At 29.6% G+C, this 27,045-nt stretch overlaps 1 protein-coding gene across 3 annotated transcripts in view; it reads left to right on the top strand.

Annotated features, from left to right (window-relative positions):
• LOC113386812 (CUGBP Elav-like family member 1) overlaps window positions 1-27,045 on the top strand; it is a 457,260-nt gene that overhangs the window by 346,954 nt on the left and 83,261 nt on the right. For all 3 annotated transcript variants that reach the window (XM_026624571.1, XM_026624572.1, XM_026624570.1), the window contains exon 7: window positions 7,826-7,874. In XM_026624571.1, coding sequence (XP_026480356.1) covers window positions 7,826-7,874 — 49 coding nt within the window. The remainder of the gene's footprint in view (window positions 1-7,825; window positions 7,875-27,045) is intronic.

Below are 27,045 nucleotides of genomic sequence, written 5' to 3'. Positions count from 1 at the left end.
GATGTTCCAAAATTTAAAAAAAGATGTAATATTATGTTACAAAATTAGTTAAATCAAATGGCAGGGCAACTGTAAGCAGTTATAGTATATTAGTATATCAGCAGTTCGACTTTTGCAATATTTTTCTTAAGATAAAAATGTTCTCGTTTTATGAATGTAATGTTCTTCAATTCAATTATTAGTATAACCTTTTCAATCAGCACTTTGCATTAGAAGTATATTAAAAGTTAAATTGAAGTACTCACATCATACATAATGTATTGCAAACTTGTTGGGGATAAAAGGATTTTATTATAAGCATCTTTCTTAGCACCATAAAATCGTTCGTAAATTTGGATCGGATTTAGAATCATTTATCATATATATATATATATATATATATATATATATATATATATATATATATATATATATATATATATATATATATATATTTATATATATATATATATATATAACATGATGTACTTCTAGGTGCTATTTCGTTTTGTTGAAATATCGTGTTACTGTCACATAAAGAATATGTCAAAAGAATGTTATATGGTTCAGGCTTTCGATTGTATTACACGTGTCAATAATATTGTATGGCGAAAGATAACACACCTAGCACAGATATGGATTAAGGAGAATCATCATTTGATAAATGATTAAATGGTTTTGTTACACCTTACTTAATAAATACATACTAAAAACTAAACCAAACAACTAAATATCAACTAATTAGATTAGGTTTTGCAGAACGTAGTGTTTGTTGAACCAGACAAAACTGCATCATATTATATAGAAACAGTTTTGCATTTTTCGGTTTATAAGTAGTATTATAGTAATTTTAAAGCCACTGTATCAAATTTTTGATAAGTATAGTAATAGTAGAGAATATTGATAATAATACAGAACCCATGCCAAACATGAATATTTAGCCTATTTTAGTGCATATTAAGTGAAAAGTTAAAAATATGCTATCTATTTGTCGTTTTACATTGTCAGATGAAAAATAGTGTAATTTGGTAAATTTAGATCAGAATTGTAATTATTAACCATGGTATCTTGTTAGTATCATTCAACTTTGGAAAACCTTTCTCTGTGTTAATAATAAGTATGTTATAATCGAATATTTCATTGGTAGTAGATTAGTAGTAGGTTATTATATGAATGAATATTTACCGATTTTCATCTGAAACAAAATATTTGATTCCATTCAAATGAAAAACCCAAAGTCCATCACTATCGCCATCAAACACTTCCGATATCAATATAATGGTACATCACATATCAATTTGTGTGAACTTTTAAACTAAACCAAACAACTAAATATCAACTAATTAGATTAGGTTTTGCAGAACGTAGTGTTTGTTGAACCAGACAAAACTGCATCATATTATATAGAAACAGTTTTGCATTTTTCGGTTTATAAGTAGTATTGTGAATAATAATTGTATATTATAGTAATTTTAAAGCCACTGTATCAAATTTTTGATAAGTATAGTAATAGTAGAGAATATTGATAATAATACAGAACCCATGCCAAACATGAATATTTAGCCTATTTTAGTGCATATTAGTGAAAAGTTAAAATATGCTATCTATTGTCGTTTACATTGTCAGATGAAAAATAGTGTAATTTGGTAAATTTAGATCAGAATTGTAATTATTAACCATGGTATCTTGTTACTATCATTCAACTTTGGAAAACCTTTCTCTGTGTTAATAATAAGTATGTTATAATCGAATATTTCATTGGTAGTAGATTAGTAGTAGGTTATTATATGAATGAATATTTACCGATTTTCATTAGGTAAATTATTAAGATATTCACATGATTTTTTATGCTTCTTTATTAAATTACAATCTGTCTTTATAAAAAAGAAGACACTCAGTAATATTAAGGATATAAGAAAATTATCAAATATTAATTCTGATAGGTTACTCTAGTTAGTAAGCACTTGTTTTTAATGTTGATATCTTAAATTGAATTGTATAGTCATATGAAGTATGATTTTTTTTAATACTACTAAGCTCTCATTATTATCCAGTGGCTTTAAAATATATTATGTATGCATTATGAATGTATCAATCTATAATTTTTTTCATTTTTTTCTATATAAGTATCTTTTCTCATCAGTAATTTGTGGTTTCATAAATGATTTTATGTATGCATTATGAATGTATGAATGTATAATTTTTAATAAAACATTTTGGAAAATGCAAGTCCACTTTTTGATGGAGAAAAAAAAACGAAAACTACTATTTCGTATCCAAAATTATATATCATGAACTTTTTGTATAGTGCTTTTTACACCTGTCTTGAAATGGACAAGTAAAGCTGTAGTAGTAGTTTAAAAATACAATATTATCTGACTATTGCCAAAAATTTTTAAAATTGACATATGTCAATGAATAACGAAACATGAATTTCTTTTTCAATCTTACCCTGATACTGTTGTGGCATATAGTTCTCTCGCAAGTGGGTTTGGATGATCTTCGAGGAGGCTTTTGTACTTGCCTGAATATGTTCGTATTCCATCGTTTATTGTACTTCCTGGCATTCAACATTTTTATTTGACATTTGATATCAAAGTATAAGATCTACGGTGAAAATTTTTATAATATGAATTCGACTGAACTGAACTCTGTTCTAATAAATAAGAATTCTCAGAATCCAGTTTATAATATTCGCTTGAAGTAAACATCGCAACAACTACGCCAGGAAAAACTGCGAGCTTAATTTGTTATTTTCAGTCTGGCGAGTAAATATATTCCGATAATGAAACAAATATGTTCTCGAATCATCCAGAACTCATTACTGAATCTAACATTGCATGTGACAGCTGCATTAAATATTCAATTTAGCGAATAGTTTCATATTTTTTTATTAACTTCCCGTAGGGCAAGTTATAGTAATCGCAAAAAAATCGAAAATGAAAATTTTTATATATCTTTACGTTTCAAAGGTTTCTGAACATTTTGGCATACCTTAGAAAAAATGGATGTATGTGTGTGTGTGTGTGTGTGTGTGTGTGTGTGTGTGTATGTATGTATGTATGTATGTATGTATGTATGTATGTGCGTGTGTGTGTGTGATGTATGTATGGCGGATACAAATTTTCGTCGACGATTTCGGGAACACGGATCAACCGATTTGAATAATTCAAAAAACATTCGATTCGTATTGATAAGGAGACGTGCTGATTAGTTTTTGGCGAAGGCAGGTCTAGCCGTTCCGAAGATACGGGGCAAAAAGTGCCGAAAACGGTAACTCAGTTTTTAAGAGAACGGAGCGTCCGATTTGAATAATTCAAAAAACATTTCACTTGTATTGACAAGGTGAAGAATCGATAAAATTTTCATGAAGGTAGGTCTAGCGGTTTCGGAGATAGGAGGAAAAAGTAAAAAAATGAGCCATTTGGCGGTCAAAAATGATCATTAGACATATGCACATCAAATTATCAGATATTTTATAGAGATTTTAACAATAAGTATACATTTTGTTAACATTTCTATGGGTTCCGTACCAATGCTTATGCGTTAGACAGCGACGCGGCGCTTACGCGCTTTATATTTTGTCCCTATGCAGTTAAAGCAGTACGATTGCTTTCAAAAAAATTTCAGATCTTCTACAATATGTCAAAATACAGAAAAAAAAATTTTTTTTCAAAAAAAAAATGTTTTTTAAAAAAAAAATTTTTTTTTTCAAAGAAAAGTTATTTTTGTCCAATTTATAGTTTCTCAAAATCTTATTCTTTCAAAGTAATTTTTTTTCAAAAATGTTAATTGTTTTTAAAAAAATAATAATTTTTGGTACGGGAAGTTCCAGCAATTTGCCTTAAGGCACGATGCCTTAATTGCCTTAAGACAGAATTCCACTTACAGCTAGTTTCTGCTTTTATTATAATCACGGGGCATTCCGTTCTTCTGCTCGGGCAGTAAAAGCATTTTATAGTTACGATCGTTTTGTTGCAGTTTTGCCTGCAGTACATGAGTTTTCTATCAGTTTTATAGTGAGAGCTTTATTAGGAATGGGGATTTAAGTTGGAGCGACTTGTGTGTTTCCATAAATTTCCATTAATAGAACCAAACAGAGTTTATCTTTTGTATTAATCAGAGTAGAGCTTTCATAGTCTCATATTTTATGCAAATAGATGACATGAAATGCGTTTTAAACTTCAATATATAATGTTTGGTTTTGCATATGAGAAGACACTTTTTTATTCTTTTTTAGTTTTGATTTGATTTTGAATCCGCGTTGAATTTTTGTTTGGGTATTTGAACCATTTAAGATTTTCAATATCATTCTTGAAATATAAAAGAAAACTTTTGCAAAATATTGTGCGATTTTTATTAGAATTTTTATTAACGTTTTTATTAGCTCTTATCTACTTACTTTCATAATCTAGAAATTAGACATTAACATAAATAAATTAGTTTTAAATGTAGATAATATAATAAAAAATTACTTTATTATAAAGATTGCCATAGAACAGAAATTTAATTAAAACTTTAAATAATAACTAAAATATGACTAATAAATGTAGCCAGGTAGACAGGTAGACAGATAGTCTGATAAGCTAGTAGACTTTTAGCCTGGTAAACAGATAGACAGGTAAACAGAGACAGAGACAGGTAGAAAGGTAGACAGGTAGGCTAGTGAATAAGTAGACGGTTAGTCTGGTAAACAAGTGGACAGATGAACAGGTAAACATGTAAACAGGTAGACAGGTAGGCAGACGGACAGGTAGATTATTGATGATTAAATCGATTATTTAAGAATATCCGGAAGAACGTGCAACTTGCTACAAAGCAACATGCCATTTACCACTAGTTAATTAATATTAAAATTAAAAAAATATTATTATTATCGGTTATTAAAATATTAAAAACTAAGTTTGAAGCTACTCAATAAAGCTCACTATTTTTTTTGCATTATTGTTTTAATAGACACAAAGTTGATAAACGACACTAAATACTTTATATTTTTCTTAATATTGAGATATTAATTTAATTTTCAAATTTCGTATCCTATTTTCTCATATTGAGTTATTAATTTTGTACATTTTGTTAATAATAATGGTAATTTTCTTATCCATTTGTTTACAATTTACTTATTATAATTTCAAATTCTTTAATTATTACTGAAAAAGTCCAAATCATTTACTAAAACGCTTACATGTTTCAGCTAGAATTAATATTGCATGACGTTGTGCACTTAATGCATTTATCAAAAATGAAATATTTAAAATAAATATATCAAAAAATAATTTTTACTTACTTTAGTATTTATTCATAATCCAGGAACCTGAAATGTAACATTATTAATAAGAATCCAAACCAAAGCTTTGTCAAAAATTAAGTTCAATGAACATTGATTTTATATTTGGAAATAAAATTAGAATCTAAACTTTACTTTACTTTACTTTTTTAAATGAGACAGCTTGAAAGAATTATTTCATTATTATTATTCTATTCTTCCTCAGATAGGTTAGAATTGTAATAAAACCAACCCTAAACATTTAAAGTGAAACATTCGCCCAGCCAACAATATTGAAGTATAATAACTCTTTCGCCCAAATTTAATTTTTGCCATATATCGTTTTTCCACATTTTATTTGTAGGTTAGTATTTGTACATATGCATGTTTCCACATGCGAGTGTATTTTATTTTATGGTGTATAATTGTCACACACATTGTGATTAATAGCGGACCTATTAATGGAATTTCGTTGCATGGCTTTGGACCATAAAATACAATTATTTGACGCTGGCTAAATTAAACATGTAGTTAAATGCATACAATATATGCATGAATACGTGCATTTTATTGCAGTATTGAATTTATATATTTTTATTGTATAGAACTGTATACATAAGAACCATATTGAAGAGTTCAGTAGCAGTAATTTGATATACCTTAGAAAATATCAATTACTACTTCGCAGGTTTTATGATTGCTTCATTTCGATTCGAACAATGTAGTTATTTGTATGTTTGAAATATATAAAGTTGTTTATTGTCATGTTTAATTAAAATTGTAAACTAAATTAAAGTTGATGATGCGTAGCTCTCAAGTTTTGCTACGAAACCTTCTGTTGTAAAAAGAACTTCTCTTTAAATATTCAAAGTTAAATACTATTGTATATTACCTTTAATATAAAATTTGGTTTTAATAACTAAATTAGCGACAATGTTACCTGTAAGCTCTCTAAAAAATTAGTACATTGTGGTAAATTAAGTTCAAATATAAATAATATTCATAATTGCTCGTATTATGTTTAATCAAAATATTTTAAATATCAAACAAATTATTAAGCTTGATTCACGGTTACATGTATATTGTTCCATTTTATATAACACAATAATATTTAACAATAAATAACGTCAAAAATAGAACGCAGAAAATATCACAATTTTCTATATTTACCTTAACTTTATGGCTTCAATTTTATATAATTACATTCTTATAGTTTCCATAATACCTTAAGGCAGTGGCTTACAACCCTCCCATTTTTTAGAGAAAATAATGATCCGCCTACGTTAATTTTTTTAACAATCTAATTATATGATTACTCAATTCTTACACATTCTTATAGTGTTCTTAATACTTTAAGACAGTGACTTACAACCCTCCATTTTTAGAAAAAATAATGCTGCGCCTGCGTTAACTTTTTTAACAATATGTTTTTCTGATTACTCAATTCTTACATTTTTATAGTTTTCTTAATACTTTAAGACAGTGGCTTACAACCCCCCATTTTTAGAAAAAATAATGCTGCGCCTACTTTAATTTTTTTTAACAATCTAATTTTATGATTACTCACTCAATTCTTACACATTGTTATAGTTTTCATAATACCTTAAGAGAGTGGTTTACAACCTCCCAGTTTTAGAAGAAATAATGCTGCGCCTACGTTCTATGTATTTTTTTTTAACAATCTAATTTTATGATTTCTCAATTCTTACACATTCTTATAGTTTTCATAATGCCTTCAGACAGTGGCTTACAACCCTTCATTTTTAGCAAAAATATCGCTGCGCCTACGTGTTTTTTTTTAACAATTTAATTTTATGATTACTTAATTCTTACACATTTTTATAGTTTTCATAATACCTTAAAACAGTGGCTTACAACCCCTCATTTTTAGAAAAAATAATGCTGCGCCTACGTTATTTTTTTTTAACAATCTGTTTTTATGATTACTCAATTCTTACACATTTTTATAGTTTTCATAATACCTTAAGACAGTGGCTTACAACCCCTCATTTTTAGAAAAAATAATGCTACGCCTACGTTAATTTTTTTAACAATATAATTTTATGATTACTCAATTCTTACACATTCTTATAGTTTTCATAATAGCTTAAGACAGTGGCTTACAACCCCACATTTTTAGAAAAATAATGCTGCGCCTACGTTAATTTTGTTAACAATCTAATTTTATGATTACTCAACTAGTATTAAGATTAATTTATCAGGCTACAAATTAATAGAAAATATCATGTCAAAATGCACATGAAAATAATTAATTATTCATCATTCAAACTTTTATAAATAAAACACTTAGGGATTTTGCCCCATAGGTTGGAAACCATAGCCTTGAGATTTTAACCTCTTATAGGGTAATTTTTAGTAATTGCAAAAAAATCGAAATTGATTTTTTTATATCTTTACAAAGCCATTTTTGGCATAACTTACAGAAGATGTATGTATGTGGACGTGTGTTTGTGTCTGTGTATGTATGTATTTATATTTAATTGTTTTATATTTTTTGTTTTTTGGATACATTTTTTGTTATATGCTTTATTTTACTATAATTTATTTTTTCTTTTTCAGATGCATCATCCCATTCAAATGAAACCAGCAGACAGCGAAAATAGAAATGGTGAGTCACATTTTTTATTTCAATCTGTGTAATGTTAGTTGTGGATAATGAAATTTAACTTTCCCAATATTCGTAACTAATTATATCAATTTAGGTCGATACGAACGGTTTTCGATACTCCTATTTTATATAGATAATTACAGGCAATTTGCCTTTGCTTCATAAATAATGTATAGTTATATTCAAGACCGTATATAATCACTTAAATATACTCCAATATCTGATGTTTTAACATATTTCAAAAACATGTCGTACCACTAATTAACTTTGGTTTCATTAGCGTACCATTGTTAAGTAGAGCAAGTAGAAAAAGTTAGGAAAATCAAACAATCTCGTATAGACAATGGCAAACATAGGATATTTGAAACAAAAACTATGAGCTACCTGTGTGTTGGCTTCGGGTTTGTGATATTTTTTTATTTTTGTAATTTATTATCTCCTTTGTTTATAATATTTATTTAATAATAATGAATTTGAAAAAGGATCTCAACGGAAGGGATTTTAAATAGCTTCGGTTAACACTGAACCCGTATACCTTGAAAAGGTATGAAAAGGATTTTATAAAATTAGACATATACAGGTGTCCCAGACCTTGACGTCACAGCATTAACCTTAACTGTTCTGAAAAAAATTATGATATAGATTATCTGATGTTGTTCGGCAATTATGAGCTTTTAAGTGCAATATAGAGCTTTGGTGAAATTCTGACCATTTTTCGGTTATTGTAGTACTTTTTTGTAGTAATTATTTTATCTAAACTTTGGAACCGTAACCGTGACTAGCATTTCACAATAAAAAAGTACTACAATTTGCTCCGAATTTACAAGAATAAAGACTTTTTCAAAGGTTTTCCTTTAAAAAAAAGTACTACAATATGTATTGTCAAGCTTCATCAGAATTAGAATATTACAAATAATGTAACTTTCATTATACTTATTTTATAAAAAGTAAATAAAACTTAATCAATCGCATTTAAAATGAAGAACATTATCTAATATTTCTAATAATAAGTAATATATAAACTAAATTGCAAAAATTATTTATTTGAAGTACATAAGTTATATTTAGAACTTTAGCTAGAATTAGAATTAAAATCTGATTTATTTATCCATATTCAAAAAAAAATTTTTTTTAAGTGAAATAAAAAACTCTTTCTTAAAAGCAATCGTTTCGTCAATACAAGCACAAAGTATTTTAAATAATTGAAATCGGATGCATAGTTCTCTTAAAAACTGCCATTTTTTGCACATTTATTACTATATCTCCGAAACGGCTGGACCTGTCTAAAAATGGACAACGGCTAACGCATTTCGTTCACATTCAGGGGGCGTCTATTAATCACGTGAGGTTTTTCTTTGGGGGGTGTAGACAAAAAATCACGAAATATCATGTGAGATAGTAAGATATCACGTGTATTTATTTTTTAACTGATTTTTTTAAGTAATTTTACAGAGCGGGGTTAATTTTGAATATCACCATGTATCACCAAGCGGGAGGGGGGGTCCAAAAATCCTCAAAAACTCGCTCGCGTGATTAATAGACGCCCCCTCAGTTGTAAGGTTTTAGTTAGCCAAATATATGTTACATGTGAGATTATATATTTTTACTCGAAGTTGATTTTATTATGAATCTATCAAGTATTTTACTATTTTACAATCCTGATTGAAAATCCAACTTTTCATGAAACTTGCCAACACACCTTAGTACATTTTTTTAAAAGGAGGGTCTCCCAACTTTTTTACAAGGCTTCCCAACACAGCTCGGAGTTCACTAATCACTATTATTTTTTTTTAATTATTATTGATTTTAAGTATTTATAACAAACAACAATTTCCAATTATAATTTGGCCATGTTTTCCATGTCTTTCGTTTCTAGCGATAAGCCTCGCTGATTAAAACACGCGATTGTCGGGTGCATGTACACGTCTAGGAATTGTTTGCGGACTTAGTGCCGCAAAACACAACACCTATGTGTTCGGCAGAATGTTTGATTAATTGCTTTGTTTATACAAAGGCGAAATTGATTAGTACCCGGGCTTATCGTGAATTTGCTGCGAGTCCGGCATTTCGCGTCAATATTTGTGACAATGCAAGCAATGAAATTCAAACGTGTAATTCCTTTGGCGCACCGCGCTTGGGAAAACGTCATATGGCAGTGTCCAAGTCAACACGAATCCTACATTTGGCATAATGTCATAGATCAACATATTATAATTTAATCAGCAATCAATTTTTTCTGTACATAACAACACATGCGTCAAAATATTAGATTTTTAATTAATTCTTCCTTAACTATTAAGGTGGTCAAAATTCATGCGACTGATGTGTTGTCTATCACGTGAACGGACTTCAATCAAAGAAAAACCTTTATTATGTGATTATTGAAATTGCTGAAATTGACCAACCATGACAACCTTCATGAGTATATGAAATGCGCAGAAGATTTGTGCATTGCTACTTGTATATTGTTAGAAGCTTGCGTTTTTTTGCATTCAAAATTGCGAACAATATTACTTACAATTAGTTTCATGATTTGAATAATGAAAATGAGCTGTTTGACTATTATAAAATACATTCTAATTGCAATAATCAACTAAAATGAAAAATTTACTTAATTGATATATTAAGTATGGGAGACGGGGTACGGTTGTGCCAGGGTACGGTAGTGACAGTCGTCAAAACATCTAAACTATACTTATTTTGAAATAGGGTTTAAAGGGAAATGATGAAGTATAGACCGTATTGCTTTTAAAGAGTTATAAGTAAGTTTTTTGTTTTTGTTTTTTTTTTAATAACTGCTACTTGTATACATACAGATACATCACTTTATTAGTTATTTTGCTGTAAGTTGAAGTTTATTAGTTGTTAATGAACAGTTATAACGATGATTTGTTTTCAACAATGTATATTAGGTACACGTCTTGAGGGTGTGGAAGGGTTGTATACGCCCTCTTCTTATATTATTTCATTTTATGACTAATCCATTGTATTTAAGAACAGTATTTCAGTATTTTAACGTAAACAAATGTTTTTAGTTACTATATAATTTTCTTTCTCTTGGCCCAGATAATAGGTTAAATAACAAAATTTGTGCCTCTTATGCCATACGCTAAATTTAATTCAACTGCATTTATTTTACATTATTCATTAGAGGATTGTAATATGGAACATGAAGAAATGAAAAGATACTAATAAATTTAAATTTACACTTTTTAATAAATTTTAGATTTAATATTAAATTATTAATTACTTAATTCAATGTTAATATTTTGACCTATGCTTGTTAAACATTTACTGACACTTCTGACATTGCTGCTAATTATCCCAATATCTCTCAATATCTCATTTTTATCTGGATTTTCCCTATTGTAAGAATAAGGACTGATCTAAAAGAATATTTATTAAAAGTTAGGTTTAGTACTAATTTAGTAGTTTTAGTGCTGCTAAACTTATTATAAACTTACTTAAGTATAGAAAATGTAATACTTAACATGTTATTATTGCATGTTTCCATTCAGTGGAATTTGTGAGTTGAGCCAAAGAAGAGACTAATTCTGCGGTAATAAAGATGCTTTTTTTAATAACGTTTTTAGTTTGCAAATTTGAATTTATTGTGAAGAAATTTTAATTAGTCATCATTTTTAGTCCTCATTTACTATCCATTTTTGCTGCCTTTTTTTTCGATACTTTTCAGTATATGATGGTTGTATACCATGTTAATCGGCTTCGAATTCTCTTTCTTTATTATTTTCAAAGTCATTGCCATTTCTTTGGGTTATGAAATTCATTGTACATCGACTTATTGTTATTCTATTTGATTTTTTTAACTTCCCGTAGGGTAAGTTATTGTAATGGGTCGAAAATCGGAATTGAAATTTTTTTTATTTCTCGACGTTTTGAAGGTTTCTGAACGTTTTGGCATACCTCAGAAAAAATGGATGTGTGTGTGTGTGTGTGTGTGTGTATGTATGTGTGGATACAAATTTCCAGTCACGTTTTAGGGCGCACGGATCAACCGATTTGAATGGTTCAAAAAACATCCGATTCCTATTGATAGGGAAAAGAGCTGATTAGTTTTTGGCAAAGGCGGGTCCAGCCGTTTCGGAGATACGGAGCAAAGAGTGCAGAAAATAGAAATCGTATTTTTGAGAGAACGGAGTATCCGATTTGAATGATCTAAAAAACTTTCAATTAGTAATGATTGGGAGAAGTGTTTATTAGTTTTTGGCAAAGGCAGGCGCAGCCATTTTGAAGATACGGAGCTAAATATGTGAAAAATGGCAGTTTTTGAGAGAACTAAGCGTCCGATTTAAATGATTCAAAGAACTTTCTGCTTGTCTTAACAAAATAATCGATTTTGGAGAAAAAAAATTTCTCTTTTTTTTTTTTTTTTCTTTTTTTTTTAGTTTTTTGTATATCGAAAATATTTATTTTTAATTCTGACTATAGTTCTAATATATTTTACAACTAATTTCAACTCTGCAATTCAGTTTATATAATATTTATAAATATTAGACAATGTTACAATATTTATAATAATCTATTTGAAAACATTCAGTAATCCTCGAACATTTCGTTACGGTACGGGAAGTTCCAGCAATTTGCCTTAAGGCACGATGCCACCCACCCCACTAGTTGTTTTATATTTTCTTTCAATTTATGTAAAAATAAAATTTAAACTTATTTAGCAAATGTTAAATTTGGTGTCACCCAAATTTTTGCGATTTCCATTTATTTACGCAATTTGTGCACTATTTTGAGATTATAGACAATTCTCATTCTCCTCAAATAATTATACATTAGCCTCTCATTTCTTACATTAGTGAATGTGAACTGTTTTAAGTTGAGACGGGTGTATTTATTTCCGAACGAAACGCTTCAAAGGTTTGATTGACAAGTTTTAATGTGGCGTGGTGTTGGACTATTTATAAACTTTTCGTACATATATTATCGTTAAAATGTATCGATGTAAATGTGTAGCTTATGATGGGCGTGCACGTGTTCTGGTAAGAGAATATGTGCTAATTTGCGCTTTATATGTGTCATTTCCAAAGCTAAGAGGAAGGTGATGAGAAATTGGCTGTTCTGAAAACTATGAACGATTGATATGTATTTTTCCATTGCTTCTGTATAGTATAGTAAAAAATTGTTAGGTAAATTTAGAATTTTAGGACTATTCAAATATATCATCATTCAAAGCAACTTCTTATTTTGATTTTCTCTAAAATCTCAAAATTTTTAAATATGGTTTTACAAATTGACTTTTCTGACGTATGACATGTATCACAAATTTCATATAAAAATTGTTTTATTCAATGCTTATTGAAACATTTAAAAATGTTTTACTATAAGAAGTATATTATTCTACTTCAAATCAAATCGACTTAATACAGTATCAACTGCAACCTGTTGTCTCCATTAAGTATAGTATTTGACTAATATTGCATTTTTTGTAGTTTCATATAACAGGTAACATTAATATCACACAGGTATCATAATAATAGAGTATCATGTTTATATGTCATTTCATACCCAAATTTATTTATTTTTAATTAGCTATTTTCTAAACATAACATATCAAGATGCCAAGAAGATTTATTCTTCATATACACCATCTAATATCAGACCGCAGAATCAATCTTAGGTGTAACAATTTACAAATTGGACCACGTAAAATGAAAGAAGGACTACCTCAAGGATCCGTTCTTAGTCCGCTATTATTCAATCTATATACCTGCAAGTTACAAACCGAGCTAGATCTGGAAGTCAAAATTATGCAGTATGCAGACGATATTATACTTCTACATAAGGCTCATACTTTGAATGAGGCTATTGATAAAATGAATATAACAATGCAACTCTTCCATAACTGGTGCACATCGTTAGGGTTTGTTTTGTCAGAAAATAAAAGTACAATAAGCCTCTTTACAAGACATAGGAAGTCTATAATTCCAGACTATATCAGCATAAGCAATTATGTTCTGAAGGTTGAACCTACAATTAGATGCCTCGGGCTACTTATTGATGACAAATTAAAGTGGAAACCACACATTGATTATCTAGTCTCTAAATGTGAAGAAGCACTGAATATTCTCAGGTTTCTTAATCACATAAATTATGGTGCTGATATCAAGATTTCTCTTAGAATATATAAGCAATTAATACTATCTAAGTTGGATTATGGTAGTTTCATATATGGCGACGCATCCAAAAGTGTACTTAGCAAACTAGACATAATTCAAAACAAAGCTTTGAGGTCTTGTTTGGGGGTCATGCGTTCCACGCCTATCAATGCGTTACATGTTGAAGCTAACATATATCCTTTACACTTGAGAAGGAGGTTATTGGCTTCAAACTTTATCATAGATAGAATGAAATTTAACAACGTAGTATTAAAGAATGTGAATCAGATCAATAATGAACTGAACAGCCCATACTGGAGAAATAGGAAGAGGCCTATACTAATAACTGCGTATCGTGAAGTGGTAGAAAAATGTAATCTCTTACAAACTTGGACTGCAACCTCAAGATTTCATTTCAAATACGATGTTACTTCTTCTAATTTGAAAAATATAATTCAAATCGATTTCGCCAATGCGCACTATAGCGGAGATACCAATAAATGTAGGATGGAGGTCGAAGGAAGTATACATGAAACATTTGAAGACTATGATAGATTTTATACAGATGGTTCGAAGAATTCAGATGGTGTTGGTGCGTGTTTTTACCATCAGGGGACAAATTCCTTCACAAAATATAAACTAGATAAAGATGCGTCGATATATACAGCGGAAATGTATGCTATTAATAGGTGCGTAAAGTATATTGATGAACATAATGTGAAGAAATCGGTAATAATCAGCGATAGCAGGTCTGCTCTTGAGGGCATGTTGTCGTTGGGAAAGGACCCGTCATTATTAACGATAGATACTCTAAATGACATACATGCGATATTATCAAAAAATTGGGAGTTACGCATTGTATGGGTAAGAAGTCATATTGGGATAGCTGGCAACGAAGCGGCGGATAACGGCGCCAAAGATGCAATAAATACAGGGACTGTTGCTGCGGATGGAATATCTTATAGAGACATAAAAAGATTTAACAGAGCAAACATACGGAACATTTGGCATTTGGATTTTCAGTTATCTATTAGAATTAAAGGTAAATTTTATGGTATGATACAAGGAAAAATTCCAGTCAAACCATGGTATGACGGATTTAAGGAGTGTCGGCCGTTTTACACAACATTGTGTAGATTAAGACTAAATCATTCTTACGCTCCGTTCTGCCTAAGCAGAATTGGGATCGATATCGATCCTAGTTGCTACTGCTTGGGCGAAGCGACTAGGGCGGATGCAGAGCACATCATCATGGAGTGTAAACGTTGGGAAAAGGGCAGACAAAAACTATGGGAGGAAATAATTAAACAAAAAATCTCCCTTCCAATTAATTTTATAACAGTGATGACAGATACAAGATTATATGGAGCTCTTTATATTTACATCAAATGTAATAATATAAAATTATAAATGCAATATACATAAAACAATGATATATATGTAAGAGATAGCGTAGATATTATGTAATTTAGTATATGGCTAATGTACCAGTTTATAAAGCCAATAAAATAATAAAAAAAAAAAAAAACATAACTGAAAATCATTTTTTTTATTTTTTCAAATTTATGTAATTTATAACTTTTAGAAAGTAGTTTCTGTGCTCATTTCATAAGATAGTTCATATTTTTACAATGCTTTTGTATAGTAAATGAGTAACGATTCTAAGGTCTTTTTATTAATACTATACCATTCATATGTCACATCATTTATTACATGGCACATGTCATCTCGTTCATAAAAATAAACGTAGTACTTGAATGAAAAAATGACGTTAATTAATGGTTAACATTTTAAATCTGAGAGTATAATTATAATGCACAATGTGAATAATTGCATAGATATTACGGTATGATGGTTGGAAAATAGATTTATTTTTCAATTAATAAAAGCTTTGCTTAAATTGTTGATGATACCTTCGTTATTGATAGATTTTTTAATGCCAAGGTATTTTCGTAGTTTTGAGATGATTTTTAAAATTGTTTTTGTAATACATATATAAATCATATAGGGGTTTACATTTAGAAAATGATTTTAATTTAAATACAATCGTAAATGCGGAAATAAATTGCTAAAAGTTTATATCGTTTATTGAAAGTAAACCTTACTTTTGAATTTACAGACAGAGTTCATAATATTTAAAGCGTATCTAAATCTAAATTCAACGTTAATATTTCACATGTTACCCTACTTAATTTATGAGCTAAATTAGTTGGTATTGGTATTTCGCATTGAGGCAAGTTACATGAACTTCCCGATATGTGTAATTAATCGACTTAATCAATAAAAAATTAATTAATTTATGAGTGATTAAAAGTGTTCCGGGTGGATTTATTATACATGATTGAAAGCGAACGAACACGTTGACTCTTGAGTATTTTCTAAAAGCAAATTTTCAAAAATCAATAATTTTTATAATCGAACCAGTTTCCGTAGGATTTTAATGCTTTAGTATGTTCATTAAGACGATATTCCAAGTGAATAGTTTAATTTTAATTTTAACAAACGTCAAAAAACTACTCATTTTCTCAAATGTTGATGAATTTTTAAAATTAAACTACTTGTCGTAAAGCCGTAATATTTCTGTAAGTTGTATAAGACTATGATGTATATCAACAAAAAAAAAGTTTCATACATATCGGCAACGAATTACAAGAAAACGGTTTGGTAGATTTCCACCTAAAACTAATCAGTATCATTTCCAACTAATATCTTTCGAACAGTTTTTGTTTTTTTAAAATCGCTTCGGTAGTATGAGCTTAAATGTGAATGAAAAGTTTAACACTTTTTTCCAAATTTCAAAGGAACGGCCTGGCCGATCGTCGCACAAAGACTGACAAGCGATAGTCCTCATTGAGACACATCAAATGGTTTTTAAATTTCTGAAATCGGTTCAGGCGTTTTTGGGCAAACGTCGATGAAAGATCTAATTTTGACAAATGTCAAAAAAACGATAATATTTTTTGCAAACTTTGACGAATTTTCAAAGCTAAACGAGTTGTCGTAGGGCCGTAATATTTTAGTATGATCTAGAAGACTATGGTATCTACCGTTGAAAAAATAATAATAAAAATCGTCGAAAAAAAATTTTCAATACACTATTACAAGATATATCATACCAATAACATATCATATGAAGTTCAAAATGTTGTTTATTTAGATAAAAAGATACGATTTTGAAGATTCACATGTTACTTATTATAGTATTATTAAGATGTTGCTTGTTTGAATGTCGAGTTTATACTGAGGTTACTTGGCTGATTCTTGAGAAATTACAAAGTTGTATTGATTTTATATCACTTTTCTAATTGGTTCATTTTTGGATACAAGCGACTGCCCATTATATTCACGTTCAATCAGATACTGACCTGTGATTTATTTAGATTTTAGTTAGAGTTCAAGAAATCTGAATTTCTTAGAAAGATGTATTGATGATTGAGGCACTATTTATGGACATGAGGAAATATTTTATATTTCGAAATATAAAGTGTAATAGAGATATTAGCGTTAATTATTGCTATCTTGTATAAAAGTATTAAAAATATTATAATTTTATTAGACCAGGATTGAGTCTTAGGCGTTAAGTTAATGATTTAGTTTTAAAGGGAAATGCGCGAATAAGTTTAGAAAAAGTATGGTAATTTTACTGTTCAAAAACATCTTATCAGTAGATTTGTAAGAAAATGAAGTATTGAAGAAATGTTCAATAGTTTTCTAAGACTACCTACCTACCTACCTACAATTGTTAGTATCGCGCTCTAGATCTCATCTCCCATCGTTTGTTTTTCGCCCACAATGTCGATCGCATTAGCGTAACAAAGGTGTTTGCTTCGCTTGGTGTGTATTTCCGTTGATGTGCGCCGGTTTATGATTTATTTTCGTTCCGTTCTTCTAGAACGCTGTCAATGTTATTTCTGTTCTTTGGTACACAAGTCTGAGTCTATAGTTAAAACCATCGCCGGTTAACTACTGATATCCCGCAAGCTATTATAGTTTGAGACTATGGCTTCCTCAAAGAAATGCTTTCACAAAAGACGTCGCCAGTATAAAAGGATAGTGTTCATAATAGATTGATTAGGTGGAATTAAGATTAGACGTCGATGGTGAACCTGGTACATTCTTGATCAGTTTTTGTTATATTGGTACTCGGGTCTAATTATAGGTATTGCATCCTTTTCTTGAACAACATTGAAAACAAATTTGATTTTAATTTCAAAACCTATTTGACGATTCAGTCCACAAGCAATCTTCTATATCACTTATTTATGGTTCAAAAAACATTCGATTTCTATTGACAGGGTTATGTGTTGATTAGTTTTTGGCAAAGGCAGGTCCAACAGTTACGGAGATAAAGAGCAAAGAGTGTAGAAAATAAAAATCGAGATTTTGAGAGAACGGAGCATCCGATTTGAATGATCTAAAAAACATTCAATTTGCTGCAATGATTGGGAGAAGAGATAATTAGTTTTTGGTAAAGGCAGGCCCAGCTATTTTGAAGATACAGAGCTAAATGTGCAAAATATGGCAGTTTTTGAGGAACTAAGCGTCCGATTTAAATAATTCAAAAAACTTTCTGCTTGTATTAACAAAATAATTAATTTTGCAAAAAAAAAATTTTTGTTCCAACATTTTTTTTTTCAAAAAAAATTTTTTTTGTATATCGAAAATAATTCCGATTTTAATTTTAATTCTGACTAAAGTTCTAATATACTTTAAACAAATAATTTCAACTTTGCAATTCAGTTTACATAATTCTTATAAATATTAGACAATGTTACAGTATTTATTTATAATAGTTTGTTTGAAAACATTTAATATTTTTCGAACATTTCATTACGGTACGGGAAGTTCCAGCAATTTGCCTTAAGGCATGATGCCATACACCCCACTAGTATCATTTTTAATTTAAGAAAATTTTCCAATATTTTTTACATCTTGCATTGCATAATGTGAACATATTAGTAAAATCACTTTGATTCTACATTATTTTTTTTTTATATAATCGTGATCATGAATCATGAAATGTGTGCTCTAATGTTAGGAGACCCTAAATAATATAAATGGTCAATTTGGCGATAAAATAAAAATGTTATTTTTACACGATTACCGTCGCTTCTTGATATAAATTGGTAGTAAAAATTGTCCAAATACTGCACAGCAAATACATAGTTTTTTCACAGTTTTTACTACCAGTTCATATGAAGATTCGACCGTAATATACGATTCTATAACAACATCGAAGAATTAGGCCCCTAGATGTTAAAATTTGTAGACTCGGGCGTTTGTGATCAGCAAATTTCATGTGACATCTCATTTTGATAGACAAAGTAACTTTTATATCTACATGTGATTTTTTATAAATTTTGAACAGCAATCAGAAATGAATAGTCCTATAATCTTAATACTAGTGCGTGCGACAGATGGCAACTTAACAGTTATCTCATATCTCTGTATGATATATTATTATTACAATTTCTGTAATAGGGCAGTTATATTTAAGAATTTAAATTTACAAACTTAAAAAAATCTCGACGAAATTCCCATTCGATAACCTGGTAAAAACACATGTTTATTATAAGACTAAAATTATCTTACATATAGTTTTAAGAGCAAGTAAGTTGTGACATATAAAGACTATAAGGTATAACGTAAAATTATAATTATTAAAAATATATTTTTAATAGTCTGAGTTACCTTTCTGACAGGAGGGTTTACCTTGTATACGGTTGTTTTAACTTTACAAATCAGCTTAACAAATGAATAAGCTGCAGTTTTATATTACTAATTGGCTGTTAGGACTGAAAGCATCAATCAAGCGCATTGCATTAATTCTGAGGCGTGTAAGTAATGCCGAATCTTGCTTGCCAAAATTCGCATATGTAGATTTGTGATCTACTTATGCATATATTATAATTTCATGCAGTTAGATATTAAAAAAAAATAAACTCTTAAAAATAAACCAAAGAATAAATAAATGAATCATTTTTATATAGACATATCAATTATTTATCAATACATAAATATCGGTTTTCAGAACAAATATCATCGAATATTGCACTCAAGTTTCAAGTATGATTTTCAATTGAAATGCATGTTGAATAACATAAAATTACTCTTTGAACAATAAAATATATACTGAAAACATGCAATCCTATAAAATACGTTACACGTGAGGTACAAGTATTAGTTTTGTATTAAGAAATTTCTGAGGAGGTTGTTTTATTACTAATGGAATTATTAAATTACTAAATTAAATTTGAACATAAATTAGAATTTTAAGTTTTTTTAATGCCTAAAACGCGAGCAAAAACATTTTAATCCTTATGTGGTTTTGATGCAGAACTATACTAGATTTATTAATTTTGATCAATAGTTCATATTTGTTGGTTTGGTTTGGTCATTCCTATATGAGTAAATATAATACCTCATAGCACCATGTGTGCAATTTTGAAACATGACGTAAATCTATTGACCATGACTTGACAAAGAAATAGGATTGTAGGGAGAAATGCTTTTTCACGCATGATTTTGTGCTTTTTTGATTTCCTTGTAAACTTTTCTCGGGAGCATGTTGAACATTGATATATATATATATATATATATATATATATATATATATATATATATAATGTTGGAGAGTGTATGTGTATCGGATAACAAATGAAAATGCGCCGTGTCGCTAACATACTATTAGTCATGTTGACATGAAAATTAACTGCGAACGTCGTTCAAGTACAGATTCGCAATTTATTGTTTCATTGGAACTATGTCAATTTTTAAAAATATTTTTGACACTGGAAAAATCAATCATTTTATGATTTAAGTATATTTTTGAAACAACAGCTAATTAAATTTCTAGTAATTTCAAGCATGAGTATATCTAAAAACAATCATAAGTAGAGGAGACTGGGTACGATTTTCAGGTAACGTTCAAAGAGTGAAAGATCAAGTATGTCTGTTCGAACAAGTTTCCACTATGGCATTGATTTCAGCACCCTACGTTACCATATTCTGTAGACCGCATTGCTTTTAAAGAATAAACACTAAGTTTTTTGGTTCAATTTCTTTTAATAATAAGTTGAACATTTGTAGTTAATTATAAGCAATTAGTTTTAGCAAAGATCATTAATTTAGCTCAGTCATAACGATAGTTTGTTTCCAAAAGTGTGCATTGGGTACGGTTGTGACAAATTTTGCGGGTACTTTTGTGACTTGTATTTCTTGTCCTTTTCTGGTAAACTAAAAAAAAACTAACTTCTAAGACAAAATACAAAAGAGAAAGTTAAAGGAAAATTCAATAGGAGAAAAATTACCGTCTTGGGGTGTTGACGGTGGTGACATTCTCTGATTTCTTATATAATTCGAATTTATGACTAATCATTGCATTTAAGAACAGTATTTCAGTATTTCCACACAGAAAATTGTTCAAATTACCATTTATTTTACTTTTCTCCCAGCTAACTGGTAAATCAGGAAAATCATTCCTGATCACAAAAAAGTTGCACAACCGTACCTAGTCTACCCTACTTGCCAAAGCCGTCATAAGAAATGATGATTCTTGTATAAAAGAAAACTTTGGTCTTCTTATTTGGACGATTCAAAAAAAATAAGTATCTTATTTATCTACTATGTTAAATCGAGCATCATTTCATTAAATGGGTCAATAAATATAATTAATTCATCCAAAAGTATATTTAATAAAATTAAATTTATTCGAGAATGATTTGCTACTCTGCTAATGGCATCGTATATTACCTTTTCCTATTTCAATAAAACTAATTCTGTAGATGGTCATTTTCTGTCGTTTGCAGTGAATGTCCATACAAAAGCTCTTGTGTAACTCCAGCGTATAAAAAACGTAAAAAATCTTTGGAAAAATCTGAGTGCTTGAATGAAAATCATGCTTGTAATTTGGTTGCTTTCGTTTCGCTTTTCTTGAATGAAAAACGATCAGGCTGACTGGCGATGATATTGCAAGAAATATGCGTGAAAAACTCTTTTGTGGTGAAGGAGACCACTTGTGTGCGCATTTGTACCCGGGGAGCGTGGAAATTCTGTTTTTGTATATTAGTACAGAAAAAGGTGTTTTCTTTATTATAAAGCGTTCCCTAATGTTGGTCCTCACTATTGTGTTCAGACCCCGCGTTCGAATGGCGGGGTGACTCGAGGGTTTTTAATTTAAAATTATAAAATGCTCACTTATTGCATGAAATGGCAATTATTCGAGAAGTGTTCACCGTTATTATTTAATGACCCAGTTAATTAAAATAGGGTTGAGAGAAAAACACTTTTGAATTTCATTTGAATTCGAAACTAATTATTGAAATATAAGAGTTAACTCTTCTATATCAATACTAAATAAATTTAAATAAGATATTTTAAATTTAATTTTGAACCAGCTGATGGTGGCGCTCACATCGAACAGTGCGCACAGTTTTGTGTCGTCCGAATCGAGCTCATGACGAGCATATTCGGCAATAACAGAGTAAATTGTGCTTATAAGATGAAAAATATAGGTTAATTACACAATTTTGAAAATTTTGAAACGGGATTAAATTCAATGAAATACAATACGAGTTAATGTAAGAAAATGAGAATAAGTTTTTTGTCAAAGGAGAAAACTATTTGTAAAATAAACAGTAGAAAATGATATTTAAATAGCTTAGACTTAGTTCTTGTTAAGTATATTATCTTTTTTTTTTAGCGAATTTTACACAACTGCTTTGTTTTCGTTATTGGAAGCTACTAATTTACTTGTGTGAGTGTGCAGTATGTGAGTAATACAATGTATCAACGATTTTTAGGCGACTGTGTAATGAGGTCTTTTACGTAGTTTGTATATTTATTTTATAAACCTTTCTTGATAACCAATACGATCGATGCACTTGCACTTGTACCAACAATGTATGTAAGTGATGAATCATCATATATAACGTAGTTTGTATATAAACCGTTAATAACAATGAATAAGATCAATGCACAACAATATAGAAAAATTTTTTTTCAAAAAGAACATTGTGTGTTCTGACTCTGCTTCTCTAAATTAAAATTTTTCTTTCTGCAAAGAGAAAAAAAGTATGTTTTATGCACTTTCCTATGAAGAGTTCAATAAATAATAAAGAGTAGTCTGACTGAAGGAAAATTCATGGTGTGAAAGGCACCTCAAATTATTGATCAAATTTTTTATTCATTTATAAGCATTTTCCTTTCCATGCTTCTGCTTCTCTATTTTCTCTTCTCGTGAGTTTAGATAAACTTTTTTGGTAAAATACATTTTTCTCTAATTTCAAATTAAATACAAGTCGCAGAAAACTGATAAATTCTCATTGGCGTGATAAAACTGAAGTTTAATGAAAGAACGACAAAACAATAAAAGATTTATACTGAAATTGAATTGGTTTCTCAACCATTTGTCACACGGCGGCATTCGCATGGGGGGCTTCGCCGCGAAACACTTTAAGCGCAAGATTTATTAGCGCGCGATGCTTGTTTACTGACTCACAGATAATTAGCTCACCAAAAGCTCAAGCCACTCTCGAGAGCAGCCTCTGGTCTCTGGTTTCTGGTACGAGTACGTTTTTGTATAGGAAATGACTGTACTGCATTGAATTTAGAACAAAACAAACTTGCAAATTCTCAGACCGAAATACATCGACACCGTATCTCGTTGTCGATCGCTGTTGAGTGCTTACGGAATTTGGCAATAGTTTAACGAGACTTGTTGACGAATATTTATTAGTTAATTAGCCTTTTGCGAATGATTTTAAGGGTAACATATCATGATGATGTATCAAACCATGGCGAACTAACTATAATAGATGTTTTTCACAAAATCAAGGAATTGATTTAAACTTTACCATATATCTACCTTTATTCAGACACACCATTAATGAAGTGAAACATAACTGCCGTATAACATCATTAAGAATGATCACAAATTTCTTTTTTTAGTATCAATATGTGTTTTTTTTTTTTGAGTTAATTCGTCTTGATAACCATTTTTATAATATTTATATTTTTTATTTATTTCTCTGTGTGTGAATATTTAATTTAGATGCTTAAATGCAAACTGCTTATAAGTTTGGGCAACTTTTACATATTTTCATAGAAAAACCATATATGAGTCGCTCAGTGCACACATCGACTAACTCCACTTTTTGAAAAAACTGAGATATTAGTGGGAAAGAACTTGGTATAATCATAACTTTTAGTATTTATAATAACTTTCCGGAATAATAAAGATTAGCACCGTTAAATGGCAAATTTTTTTTGGCCATTGAATAATAAGTAATTTATTTCAGAAGCCATTTCGATTAACTCCATACTCTGTATAATGTAAATCGTTTCAGTAACGCTGTATCTGTTCTGGCCGTGCATCGACGCTTCTACATTCATATTTGAATTCATATTATCAGGGAAATTTTAAAAAACAATATACATTAAATCATCGCGTTTCTCAACTTTTTGTTTTATGGAGTTAATCGATGTGTGCACTGAGCGGCTCATATAGTATTATATAGCATTAGAATCGTCTCAAAGTTTATTAACGTTTTATGATCGTTTATTATTTTTAAATTTATATTAATTTTATTAGTTTTTTATGAATAAGTTTTCGGAAAGTCATCGTATTAAGCTTTTGGGTCTTAACGAATTTCTACTGCGTTTTATTTTTTCAATCCATGTTTTACACGTTCGCAGACGTGAATGCTATAGCATTCATTTTCATTATGATGCAAAATGACATCAATGCTATCGCATTCTAATTTTGAAGTCTAAGTTTAATTTCGAATCTAATTTTAAATAACCACCTTACGTTTTTGTGATTGTTAGACCTGTCAAGGTAATGACTATCTGATTCTTCAGGTATTTTTGTATTATCTTATTATCTTTTCTCGTAATCACTAATTAAAATAGAAGTGTAATACGTGACGAGGATGCTATGGCATTTATCGTATATAACGACTAAAATATGATAATCTGACTACCCTTATAAAGGATGTTTAATCAAATTTTGGATATCACAACCAATTCAAAAATAATACTGTAAATAATTTGTGTGAAACAATAATTGTTCTATGGTTCTGATCTCTCAAACATAGAAGGATTTATACTTTGTTGTAAAATTTTGCTGCATTTAAGTTGCTGTTGCAAATTGTACATTTTACTTAAAAAATATTTCTGAGATATTATGAAATCTTCAAAAATTATTAGAAAAATGTTTAAATAAAAATGAGGTTAGTAGCTTTATTTCTGTTTCTATAAATTTTATTATTCACGTGTTTTATGCATGGTGGCAGTCATGTATAGATGTATTTATTAAAATGAATATCTTTATATCAGAATACTTTCATTCAATACATAGTTAAGTAGTAGCTCTTATATTATTGCTTTGATTTATCTTTTCTTCCTATATTGTTTCGAAATACTATTAATTATCTCTAGAACATCAGTCTTTTCGCAAAGACCTAGGGTCAATTATATAGACAATCAATCCTAACGTCAATCAGATTTCTCATTTTACGGTTGGTGTACTCTGTCGCGTGTGTAGTTCATTAGTTAATTGGTAGATCAGAAATCATTTATAAATACTGAATTTTGAGATAGTTTACTTATTTCAGTTCAATTGTACGAAGTATTATTTAATCTTATCTAAACCGTTGCTCACGTTGTAGTAGGCTTTATAACAGAAAGACAAATCAATGTTAAACCAACTAAAAATCTTTTTAAATAAAATGCGATAAATAGCTGGACATCTATATGTCACCAATTGATATAATCATCAATATCTGTTAGAATGGATTTGCACGTACGCGAATTTTGGATGATCAAACTCCTCAGTTTTACTAGATCATTTCAACATATGTGAACCCTATTAGAAGTGTGCCAGTTTTTTGTCGTGAGAATTTGGCTATGATGAGTTGTTTGGACGTATTTTCGTTTTATTATATTGGCCATGAAGGTGACGTTCTTCATGGCATTGAGCTTTTACACGGGATGGTTGCTACCCCTGGTAGAGGGGGTAACTGATAGTTTAATGGGAGTAATTGTTCACTTAAAAGTAAAGTCCGCTTATTTATGTATAATAAATAAATATATATCTTCTTTTATTATAACTTAGTGACAAATCAGTGATTGTAATAAGAATTGCAACAATACATGATATACAAACAAGTCAGTGTTTAATACAGTCCACAGCTACAAGAGTTAAATTATAACCCAACACGAGTATATTCGCGAATTACAGTATTTCACCAAGTGCATACAGAGGCGCATGATCATCTCAAATTATTCAATATTATTACTTGTTGACACCAGCATTTTAATAAAATTCTAATTCTGTGATGACATTCCTTGTAAATATCATGCAAATTTCTTTATATGCACCTGACATAAAAAAATAGATCAAATACATCTTGGTTAGAAACTTGTGATTTCAATGTCTTAACTAGTTGCGCTAGTATTTATAATCTATATGGGGATTATATTTTTTATATAGTTTTATATGTCTTCATAGACAACTTCCTATGTCATTCCTTCTCAGATGCATTAGTAAACTATCCTTCTTTGTTTCGATTGTCATTCCTTGCAAGAGTACCTTTCAGTGAGATCTCGTTTAGTTGAAGAGTGAAGTGAAGAAGAGCTTTTACACATTTTCTTAATTAAAGTAAGAAATCGTTCATTAAGCCCTGATGTTGTGTAGCGCTTTACATTACGCTCGTTCGTATATAATGCGGCAAAACTAGTCGCAAACTAATCCCTTTTCGTGTGTGAGAAACGCCAAAGCAATCTTGTTCGCGATTCACGCGGACTAACTTCTGCTCTATGGCGTATTGTGCAACTTTGGATTGCCGGATGGTTCTTGTACCATTTTGACTCGGATCCGAAATGCATTATTATGTTTGTATGGGACGTGGTAGCATTTGTTAAACTGGGAATAATTCTTCGAGGAAAGGGGCAAATCCATTTATTACAATTGATAACTGGTAAAGTGGATTTGCACGCACGCGAAGAATCAATTCTCCTCTGTTACTACTAAATCATTTTAACATGTG

Source organism: Ctenocephalides felis, unplaced genomic scaffold (assembly GCF_003426905.1).
Source record: "Ctenocephalides felis isolate EL2017-DRISC unplaced genomic scaffold, ASM342690v1 CF-g0.4_SCAFFOLD_03571, whole genome shotgun sequence".
Classification (NCBI taxonomy): domain Eukaryota; kingdom Metazoa; phylum Arthropoda; class Insecta; order Siphonaptera; family Pulicidae; genus Ctenocephalides; species Ctenocephalides felis.
This window is presented reverse-complemented; position numbering and strand designations above follow the sequence as displayed.